This window comes from Condylura cristata, unplaced genomic scaffold (genome assembly GCF_000260355.1).
Source record: "Condylura cristata isolate star-nosed mole 26May11 unplaced genomic scaffold, ConCri1.0 scaffold00013, whole genome shotgun sequence".
Taxonomy (NCBI): Eukaryota; Metazoa; Chordata; class Mammalia; order Eulipotyphla; family Talpidae; genus Condylura; species Condylura cristata.
In genome coordinates this window covers 7,707,295-7,718,525 of record NW_004567114.1, presented here as the reverse complement: position 1 = coordinate 7,718,525, position 11,231 = coordinate 7,707,295, and the positions used below count along the sequence as shown (strand labels likewise).

General features: G+C 55.2%; 1 protein-coding gene across 1 annotated transcript in view; it reads left to right on the top strand.

The window, feature by feature from the left end:
- Positions 1-11,231, top strand: part of RIN3 (Ras and Rab interactor 3) — a 75,744-nt gene that overhangs the window by 26,541 nt on the left and 37,972 nt on the right. Inside the window, exon 3 of the mRNA XM_012724618.1 lies at positions 9,333-9,405. Coding sequence (XP_012580072.1) covers positions 9,333-9,405 — 73 coding nt within the window. The remainder of the gene's footprint in view (positions 1-9,332; positions 9,406-11,231) is intronic.

Below are 11,231 nucleotides of genomic sequence, written 5' to 3'. Positions count from 1 at the left end.
CCACCTGGGAGGGTTCCAGCATCTTTTCGCCTCCTGGCTCCTGCAGTCTGAGTGGAGCAGCAGGCGGATGGTTTTCCAGACTCATCCCTGCGGGTAACGCACACCCGCTGCCATGCCTGCGCCAGGGTCTCCTCCTGCACCCCCACCCCGCACTGTTCGTTGGCCACAACACCTCCCTGTCTGCTACTCTTTATTTAGTCTTCCGTGACGCTTGACAATTCGCACATCTGTCCAACGTCTTCCCTTCTGTTTTGGCATCTGAGCCTATAAATACTTCCCAGCAAAGTTCCATCTGCGCTGTGACAGTTTGTTCTGTATTCCCTTTCCCAGACTTAAATCCTCATCTATACAGTTGCTAAATATGGAAGAGTAGCGTCTAAGAAAAGGAGTCGTTTATTACAGCTTGAACAGCGTGGTGGCAGATGCGTCGATGTGATTGCCAACATGGGCTCAGAGACAATGCTTTCCACACCACACGCCGCTAAGCATTTGATGTGATTCGGGCCTGGATCAGGGCGGTGCCGAGGGGAGGCCTGCCCGCTGTCCAGAGCTCCACGCTGGGCCAGAGTCAGGCCCGGGAACAGTCCCTGAGTGGAGTCATCACGCTCTAATGAGAGGGAGGGCCAGTGCCAGGGCCAGAGAGAGGCAGCCGGGAGCTCGGCTCCAGGGGCCTGTCTGGTGATAGGAAGACAGGCCCCTGAGCTCTGCTAGCTGACACTGAGACCCCCTCCTACACCCCACACCTCCTCTCCCGAACAAAAGGTGCCTCATACACCAGGCTCCGGGGCTGATGCTGACTGGTCACACGTGGGGCCAGCCCAGGGCCCATCACTTTGCCTCTCTAGGCCTCGGTCCGGTCACTTTGCCTCTCTAGGCCTCAGTTGCCTTGCTTATAAAATGAGGATGATGGCGTTTTCCTGATGATGCTGCCACTTTGTAAATGGTAAAGGATAACGCCATCATCGTCGTCGTTGTTATTGAGACTGTGGCAACAATAACCATTCATTATTAGGGAAGAGGCTCAAGTCCATGCAAACATGGGGGGAGCTGAGAGCAGGAGGCAGAACAACAGTGATCTAGAACCAGAGTCTAGATTCCAGAGAGCCCCAGAACCCAACTCTAGAAAGTGCCCAGACTAATTTCTCCCCTGGGATACACCTTCTCTGGACCTCAGTTTCCTGGTCTGTGCAGCAGAGGGCTGACCAGGCCGCCACTTAGGGTCCTCCCGTCTGGTTTCAGTGGTTCCCTGTTCACTGGGAGGGACACTTGGGTGTGGCTGGGTTTCTTATCTGAGCAAACTTGGGGTGTGAAACAGAACCTTGTGAAAGAAGTTTTGCTATACCCTTCTCACCCTAAAATTCCTATTGTGAAATCCAGAATGAATGCTTCTTTTTCTTTTTTTTGAAGATCTATTTACTTATGCATACAATAATTGGGGTGCAGGCCAGTGGTGTGGAGGATGAAAGGATTTTTCAGAGACAGAAGGGGAGCAGAACAGGCAGACTGACTAAAATGCACTGCTGAGGGGAGCAGTAGGCAGGTCAGGAGAGGTCTGCTGGGGATCGAACTCATGCCTCAGTGGCTGCAGATAGCTTCATAGTGCTGTGCTTTAATCCACAGCACTACTAGGGAGAGCCCCAGGATGAATGCTTCTTATGATACCCACAACCTGCAATGATGGCCGAGCCTCACACCCAGGGTGGTACAGCTGGGTACTGCCCCAAAGTGCCCACAAGATTCATTAGTGGAGATGAAGTGCAGCTGCTTGTAGACTTGTGGACCTAGTGTTGAGCACAGCCTCCCCGAGGAGGGGACCCCTCTCTGCTCGCTTATGAAATCTTAACAGGGCACTGGGAGTGTTTGGAAGACCCCTGACCACAGCTGCCCAGTCCTCCCCTGTCCTTGTCTACTAGCCTCCAGTCATGGGTACAGGGGCCGAGGACCCCCCTCCACATTCCCCACGCCCTGCACAGGAGGCCTCCCTTCAGGCCTCCCCCAGCAGTGTAAGATGGCAATTCATGTGGTTTCGATTTCAGTAGAGAAACTTCGGGGCCAGAGGGGGGTGTGGGTTTTAAGAGAGAGGTTCCAGCAGGCTGGTAAATAGATACCAAAGGGCCTTCAGGGTCAGCGAACCAGAGGCCACCCTGAACCATAAATAGTGGCCAGGGAGAGAAAGGGATCCATGTCCCCAACATCTTCAAATCAGCTCTCTCCAGCTCCCCACCTCCGCGCTCTCTTTGGTGGAGGGGCCGCTGTTCTTTCTCGGAGCCTCTTGCGGGGTGCCCGTCTGGCCTCTGCATAGTGAGCCAGAGGGCCCAGGAGGCCAGGCTTCCTCTTGTCCTCCCTCAGCAGGTATAGCAAGCAAGTCCCAGGTTGTCCGAGGATCTGGGTGCATGGCGTGCGGGGGATAGAACCGGGAGCCCACACCTGGTCAGCACTGTCCAGGTTTGGACTTCGCCTGAAGTAGAAGCGAGGGTTTGGCCCACTCTGCGCTGCTCTATTTCAGAAAACTGGGCCTTTGAGTAGCCCTGATGCTAGCAGCAAACAGGCTGTTTACCACCGCAGCCACAAGCTGCCCTGTGGCAGTTCCCCAGGCAACCATGGTGTTGCTGGGCAGCAGGGGTACAAACCAAAAGGCAGCTGTGATCTTCAAGTGAGTAGAAGCCAAGGGGAGTGTGGAGGGCACAGAGACATGTGGGCTACAGCGGCCAGCTTCCTGCTCCCCAGCTGCGACCCACTCCCGGCCCCTCGTCATGTCAGGCTTTTACTTTCAGGGTCTGTACTGCTGATCCTGGCTGGCAGGGAGCCAGCAAGGTGGCCCAGAGCCCCTGTTAGGAAGGAGTATCAGACGCCATTAGGACAGATCTCACAGTGCACTCTGGGCGACAGGTATCAGGGGAGTTTGACTCAGCAGTGTCACAGAAGGCTTTGAGGATCCTGTAGGGACCCTCCATGCCCCTCACCCCCTAACCAGGAGGGTGCCCCTCTCTCCAGGGTTGAGTCCACCTCTCCTGCCAACTCAAGACTGTGGGTGTCTGAGCTGCCTGTTCCCATCTTCCTCCCGGGCACCCCTCATCCATCCAGTGCCCATTCCATAAAGAGCGCGCCAATGCCTTGCTGCATTCGTGGTTTTCGCTTAGATAAAATCAACTCTCGCATCCCATCCTCCAACCCTACCACATTTTCAATCAGCAAAGGAAAATGAGGCCATTGTTTTGAATCTCTACCCCTCAGGAAGGAGTTCCAGAGAAGCCCTGTGGCCAGACCCCTGACAGATTCCCGTCGCTCTGTCTCGAGGCATCCTTGCAACTTCCATGTCCATGTGCCATTAATTTCAGCAGTGTAAGCACAATGAGTATGTGTTGAAGAATGAATACACAGTGGGAATGTCCCAGCCAAACAGCACCTCTGACCCAGCCCTCCAAATGAGGGTCACGACTGGGAAAGTTATTAACAACCACTGCTGTTGTCAACCAACTGCGCTGAACAGAAATGACTCGGGTTAACAAGGAAGGCCGTGTGCCGACAGCAAGGACGGGGTTTGCATTTCTCCAGAAAGCCCACACTTCACAGTCTTAATAACCTCTGCAAGGGGCATCCCACTCCTTGCCTTCATGGAAGGTTCTCTTCCCCGCCAAAACCCAGGGTCAGACTAAAATGCTCATTCTTCATTTGGTAGCAAGGACAGCTCAGACTCCGGCGAAGGCACATCCGTGGCCATGACCATGGTGCAGAATAGGTTTTCTTTGTCAAGTTCATTCACCTCAGTCCCCAGGGGTTTATGGTAATTAAAGCTGGGCGTGTCCAAAGCTAACCTCTGCATCATCTGTGAAGGAAGTGTCTGCTAAGAGAATTAATCTACTAAGAAATGAGGGGACTTTGGCCTAGATAAGAACCATACTTGGTTAAAGGCCCATCATATAGTAACTATAATAGCGCTACCCAATACAGATCAGAGTTGACTTAATTAAAGCAGGTTGCAGTAACGCCTTTGAATCATTTATGCACTGTTGACGTTCTTGCTGTTCTGCACACAGAACTGGACAGCATTCATTTTTTCATTCTTAAAGGAAATATTTGAAAGAACCTGTTACGAAGATGTAAAGATAAGTTACAGACTGAGAAAAACTCTTTGCAGATGGCACATCTCGCAAAGACCTTGTTTCTAGAATATATAAACAATTCCTAGAACTCAATATTAAAGAGAAGTAGCCCAATGAAAAATGGGCAAAGGAACTGGATAGACATTTCCCCAAATACTTGCAAATGGCCAATAAGCACGTGAAAAGAAACTAGACACCATTAATCACTAAGGAAATGCAAATCAACACCACATGAGCTACTACCTCACACCACACCACACTGTGGTGGCTGTAATCCAAAGAGACAGTAATAAGTGTTAGCAAGGATGTGGAGAAGTTGAAGCCTCATCCACTGCTGGTGGAATAGAAAATGGTACAGACCCTTTAAAAACTCATTGGCAGTTTCATAAATACACAGTTACCCTATGACCCAGCAATTTCACTTCTAGCTATACACCCAAGAGACATGAACACCTACGTACACACACACAAACTTATGTTTACAAATGGTCTTAGCACCATCACATGTAGCTAAAAGTGGATACAACCCAGGCAGCCGTCCATGAAGAGCGGGTGAGCAAGACAGAGTGCCTGCAAACAGCAGATTTTTTCAGCCATCCAGGGAATAGAGTGCTAAGGCCTGCTACAGCAGCAACAAGTCTTGGCAACCTGATGCTGAGAGAAGCCAGACACACAGGACCACCTATTATAGGACCCCACTGACAGGAAGTGTCCGAAATAGACAAAGCCATAGAGGCGGAAAGTAGAGTGGTGGTTACCAGAAGTCAGGAGAGGGGAGAAGTGGGAGTGGCTGGGTCCAAGATTTCTTTTGGGGATTCTGGAAATGTGAAAACATTCATAATGGTGATGGTTGCATAACTCTGTGAAGACACTAAACCCATGGAATTATACGTTTTATCTTAGTAAACTGTGTTACTTTGTGCAATTACCAAAAAAAAACCCCTTAACATTAAATAAAGCTATCCAGTGAGAAAACGAGTAAAAGACACAAGTAGACATTCCACCACAGAGGATAGACAGAGGGCAAATAACCACATGAAACAAAGCTCCACACCTTCCAAAATGGAACTGAAAATCCTAGTGAAGTCTTTCCCACCCCTACTGGAATGACTGAAAGAAAAGCTGGTGATAACACCGGATGGTAGCACCGGGAGAAGCCGACTCACTCCTGCTTCGCCAGCGGGATTATAAAATAGGGTCACTGTTCTGCAAAGTATTTTGGTGGTACATTTGGCAATTGATGAACTTAACATATGACCTGGCAGTTGCACTCTTGGGCTTTCAGCCCAGAGAAAAGAAAACATTTTCATCAAGAATCCTGTACACAAATATTCATGGTAGTTTTGCACATAGTAACTAAGAGCCAAGTGTCCTCCAGGGAGTGAATAGCCAAGCAAACTAACATGTGTTCGGATCGTGGAATACTACTCAGCCCTGAAAAGAACAGGGTAGTGATTTGTGCAATAGCTCAGTCAACCCTAGAGGAAATCATGCTGAGTGAAATATCAGTCTCTGAGTATATATGCTGTGTGATCCGGTTACATGACATTCATGAGATGGTGTAATCACAGTGATGGACACCAGGGGGTGGGGCAAGGGAGAGGGGTGTGACTGTGAAGGCGGCAGCATGGGAGGGGCCTGTGGTGAAGGGACAAGGAAGCATTTGGAGCACAGGCAGACTCTCACGGTGCACTGAATCTGAATCCACTCTCAGCGGCCTGCCTGCCTTTCTCTTCTCACTAGCAGCTTTACGGGATGCATGGATAGCTGGTATTCAGTTTCATGCAATTTGCTCATTTACAGGGTCAGACTGAGCGGTTTTCAGCATCTCCACGCTGGTGGGGCCCTCACCACAATCGACTTAAGAACACTTGCTCGCCCCAAAAAGGAAGCCCTGGGTCATGCCACATCAATGTACCTGACTCCGCTGAATCACATGCTTGAAAATGGCTGGCATGCTACACTCGGGGCTCTTGGTAGTCCACCACAATAAAAAAGAAACGCCATGCCTGCCGGCGTCCTCCCCTCTCTTCTGTCCCCTGAGCGACCACTATGCACTTTCATTCTCTAGCTTTCTCTCCGGTCCGCCCTGGAGTCCCACAGCAGCAGGCCTGGCCAGCCCACTGGCCTTGCAGAGTCCTCCCTGGGTGCCTGGCCCCGGGCGGGTGGCCGGGAAGGTCAGACCCGTCCTGCCCCCAGCGAGCCCACCCGGTCTGAGGACCCGGGGCTGGCACTGCCATCGGGCACATCCTAGCCTTCCAGCTGCCAGCTGTGCCTGTGCGTTTGTGCAGCAACCTGTGTGCAGCGTCCCATGAGAGACCCCACCCCCAGGCGGACCTGGAGCTGAGGCCTGAGGGCAGGACAGCGAAGGCCCGTTCTCTGAGTTGTGGCAACAGCCGCGCTAGCCTGAGAGGAGATGAGGGCTGTGGGAGGGGAGGAAGACAGCCCCGCGGGGAAGGTCTCCAGTCAGGAGCCATAGAGGAGGCCGAGGAAGGGCAGGAACGCCTTCCTCCTGACGCTGCCCCATGCCGGACTGCTTCGGGCCCGGAGCTTAGCCACAGCACCGCCGGCGGAGCCGGCCACGCTGCCGTGGCAGCCCCCAGGGACCCACCTGTGTCACTGCCTCCAAGCTGGGGGCTAGTTTCTGGGGCCGCTGTCGCCAGGCACCCCACTGGGTGAAGGCAGGTAAAGGTGTCTGTCCATGGCTCTGGAGGCCAGAAATCCGAAATCCAGGAGTGGCAGCGTTGGCTGCTTCTGGACACTGGGGAGATGTGTTCGTGCCCGGCTGCTGAGGTGCTGGCTGTCCCGGGTGACCCTTGGCTTCTCCCCGTCCCCAGGGACCCGCGCTCCGTGTCTTTCTGTGTGTTTTCATACGGTCCCGTGGTTGTATTTAGGGTCCACCCAGCCACCCTCATCTTGATTACATCTCCAAAGACCCAGTTTCTAAATCGGGAGGCCATGGTCACGTGTACCAGGGGCCGGACTCCAGTGTCAATTCAGGAGGTGCACAACTCTCAGCCCACGACAGGGGTCCTTTGTGCTCGCTGTTACACAGCTGAGGAAACCAGGGCAGGGAGACAATAAGCAATCACGCATGTGGTGGACACACATCACACCCAGGCAGTTGGGCCTGGCGCCCACACCCGAGCCACCAGGCAGGGTGGCACAGGACCTGGGGCACCCTGGCAACTAGCCCCCACGCCCCACCACCACTCAGAGCAACCGGGGGTTGTTGCCTTACCCCCTTATAGTCACCTCGGCTGCAGGATGGCACGAGGCTCTCTGTTGGGACCTCCTCAAGTCCAAGGTCGCCCTGAGGGAGGAGCCATGCGTCCTGATGAGAGGGCCAGGCCCTTGGTGCCTCTGCTCCGTGGGGTGTCTCCTTGAGACAGAGACTTAGCAGGCAGGCACTGCTCTCCCAGACTGTATGCCAGGCGCTGGGCTGGGTGCCGGGGGAGATTCCCCTGTGGGCCGAGCCCTGGCCCTGCCTGTGGGAGCGCCTTGCGTGACCCTGGTGCCACGAGGGTGGGGAGAAGTGGGGACAGGGCCAGGAGTGCGGGCGCTCCTGATTACAGAGAAACAAACAGCTGTGGCTGTGGCTTGCACCCATCTGCAGTCTGAGCAGTAAGCAGGTTATTGGGCCTCTAGGAAAGCGTCGTACTGGTCTCTGGGCTAAAAAATGAATAAGCCTGGTCCCTGCACCCAAAAGCTGGCCCCACAAGCCACGCATAACTAACTCTAAAAGAGGGCCGTATGTAGCATGCCAGAGGGAGAGGCAGAGGTGACTTTGTCAAAGTTTTCTTCTGCGTTGGGCAAAGGAGCCTGTTTTCAGGGAGGGCTGCTGATGGTGGAGCATGCCTGGTAAGCACAGCTCAGCTTCCTCTGGGCATCGTGGGACGTCTTTCTGTTCCCTTCTGACAGAGGGGTGCTCTCTCCACCTCTCCTGGCCGGGGAGGGCCTTTGACTCCAAGTGGGGGTGACCAGTCAGTCCGTGCTTAGGGAGAGAGGTTGGTGCACCAATGCCGGCACTAGGTGGCGCTGTGGGCCCCACCGTGCCCCCATTCATTGACAAAGGTTAGCATCTGCCGGCCTTCTGTGGGCATCTGCTGAGCACCTCCTGTATTGTAATCTCCTTCATAATTTCCTTAAACTCGTGTTTTAATGTTAATAGATGTCAGTACATCTATTCTAGTATGAAACCATGTTTGTTTCTTTTTGCCACAAACAGATGACAAATGTAAACTTAAAAAAATAAAATCAGGTGAACTGTTCAGAATAAATGACTCCGGTCTCTTGAAGCCATCTGCTGAGCAAAGTCCCTCACCCCAGGATGGACGTTAAAATGAGGCCATTAGAATAGGGCCTGCGGGTTCACGTATCCTGGTGGGCAGCGGGAGGGAACTAGCCTTGACTTTGGGAACTGGGCACAGGACTGTCCCTGACGGCACGGGGGTCGTTCCCTGTGCAGGTGGGAGGGCCGAGAGGGGAAGTGTGTACCCAGGGTCACACTGCTGACCCTGTGCTCTGGTCCTGCATCCCGCCACAGGGACACTAGAAGAACCTCAGGAGCTTGGAACTGAAGTGCAATATGCCCATGTTCTTGGCCTCTCCGATGCCTAAGAAAGCTCACAGTGGGGACCACCAAGGCAGGAAGCATCCGGCATGAGACACATGGGGCCCAGGGGCGGAGTCAGGACTCCTGGGGAGGTTGTAGGTTCACAGGGGCTCCCTCAGCTTCTCCAGACCCCTTGGGATGGGATCTCAGGCAAATGCTTTCATCCCTCCTCCTTATCAGGGAATTTTGGGGTCACCCTCGCTCTTATCCATGCAGCCAAATCAAATGAGATTCTTATAGGCTCTTGGGAGAGCGAGTTGAGCCCCCCTGGACAGTGGACCTCTGGAGGACAGACGCTCCCCCTCGAGCCCCTCCCAGACTTCACCTTGAGTTGAGGTGACCCTGACAAGTGAATGTTTAATTCTGCTTTTACCATTCAGGCTTCTGTGTTGTTTTCCCAAAATGATGACCACACATGTCCTCTGACAGCTGGCCCCTGGAATCTCGGTGGGTGACACCAGGAAGTGCATCTCTCCCTTCCCATGGCCCCGTGGGCGTGGGCGTGTGCAGCCCGTGGACCAGGCACTGTAGTAGGCGCCCACCCGGGGCAGGCGGCAGAGTCAGCCCCTCCCCTGACAGAGGCACTCACCCCAGCCTTTCTCGTCTCTCCTCAGTTTTGTACCTGGAAGGCTCAGTTCTTGTGTTTGAGGACATCTTCAGACTAATTGCGTTCTACTGTGTCAGTAGGTGAGTACAGCCAGCCCAGGAGGCCATCATCCCTGTCAAGCTTGGGTGGGGCCAGGGTCTCTGGAGGGCCCCAGATGGGAGGGTGCAGCCCAGAGGAAGCCGAGAGAGGGGATAGTCCCCAGCTTCGCTCTGGTAGGCATGGGGTTGGGGACGGGGGGTGGGGGGGTGTTAGCTCTGATTCCTCTTGCACAGGCTGGTAAGCCCCCTCCCTCACCAGCGCCCGAAACCCCAGCTCACACGCCAACATCCTGCGTTCTGGCTTCCAAGACAGCTTGGGGTCCTGTGTGGACCTGACAGGTCCCATCTCAGGCTTTTAGAGGAACTTCCTGTAGGGACGTAGAAAGAGCCGACACCCTCCGTGGGAGCGAACTTGTGACCATTAAGCAGCTGCTGGGTGGAGATGGTGTCTGGTAACCACCCTGAGTTGCTCTATTTATTTAGAACCCGTTTCAGGTCAACAAGAATTTAAAAATACATTTGGTACCATAGTGGGGCTTTGACAAGGGCTGACGGGGCGGGGCGGGGTGTCTCAGGGGCCAAGGCTGCAGTCCCAGTCTCCCGCCGCAGAGACCATCCACGCGCCTGCCTTCGGGGAACCGGCCTCAGCTCAGAGCCCCGGGCCCCGGTGGTGCTGCTAATGACAGCTGCTGGCAGGACCCCCTCGGGGGCTGCCGAGAGCTGTCCGAGTCCCCAGCCCTGTCTAAGGCCCCCAAACCCGTTCTTTTTAAACCTTCCGTGGGGCAACGCTTTTGTTCCCATGAAGAGTGAGAAAGTCGATAGCATCCCCACACCCCTGGTGACCACCACGGCTCCCCATTGTGTACAGCTGCGAGTCTGGGAGGAGCCCCCCAAGCCCACAAAGCGGAGCCCCAGAGGCCCTGCCCTCTGTACATCACATGCCCAGCTACCGGGAGACCTTCCTGCTCTGTCTGGCAAGGGCTAACCCGGAGGAGGGCGTCCACACTCAGGCTTTGGCTGGCGGCTGCTGCTTCTTCACGTCCCAGAAAAGCAGGTGCCGTTTGCCTGGCCTCAGAAGCGTGGGGAGCCCCAAAGAGGTGCAGGGCGTGCAGTCTGGCGTCCTATCCTTAGGCCGCCTCTGCAGCGAGCTACCGCGGAGGAAGCGCCCTAGGCAGGGGCAGATTGGCATTGCCTGGCTACGGGCCCCCGGCACGTGGCCCCACCACTCAGCCCTGCCACCGCCTCTGTCAGGGCAGAGGAGCAGGATGGAGGCCCAAAGCGCAGGCTCGCTGGGCGCCTGGGCGCCCCGGGCCCAACCCCAGGAGCAGACAAGGCAGGCGGAGCGAGGGCGTCGCTTGCGAGGCCTGGCACAGGCAGCTTCTGAGGGAGGCTGAGCCCCGGTGATTAATGTCAGCCCTGGCCTGAGGCAGTGGGTCCAGCTGGCCCTGCTCCTTCAGACTCATGGGGGCTCGGGGCCCTGTGGCCGGGGCTGGGGCCCAGGACATCCCCCACAAGAGCTTGGACCTGAGGTGGCCAGGTAGGGAGAGGAAGGTTTTGTCTGCAGAAAACTTTGTACTGTGGACCCCCGCAGCCCTGTACCCCAGCGGACCCCCACAGCCCTGTACCCCAGCGGACCCCCACAGCCCTGTATTCCAACGGGCCCCCAGTAGCCCTGTACCCCAGCAGACCCCCACAGCCCTGTACCCCAGTGGACCCCCACAGCCCTGTACCCCAACAGACTCCCAAAGCCCTTACCCTAGTGGACCCCTGCAACCATGTACCCCAGCGGACCCCCACAGCCCTGTACCCCCTGTGGATCCCCAGCAGCCCTGTACCCCAGTGGACCCCCACAGCCCTGTACCCCAGTG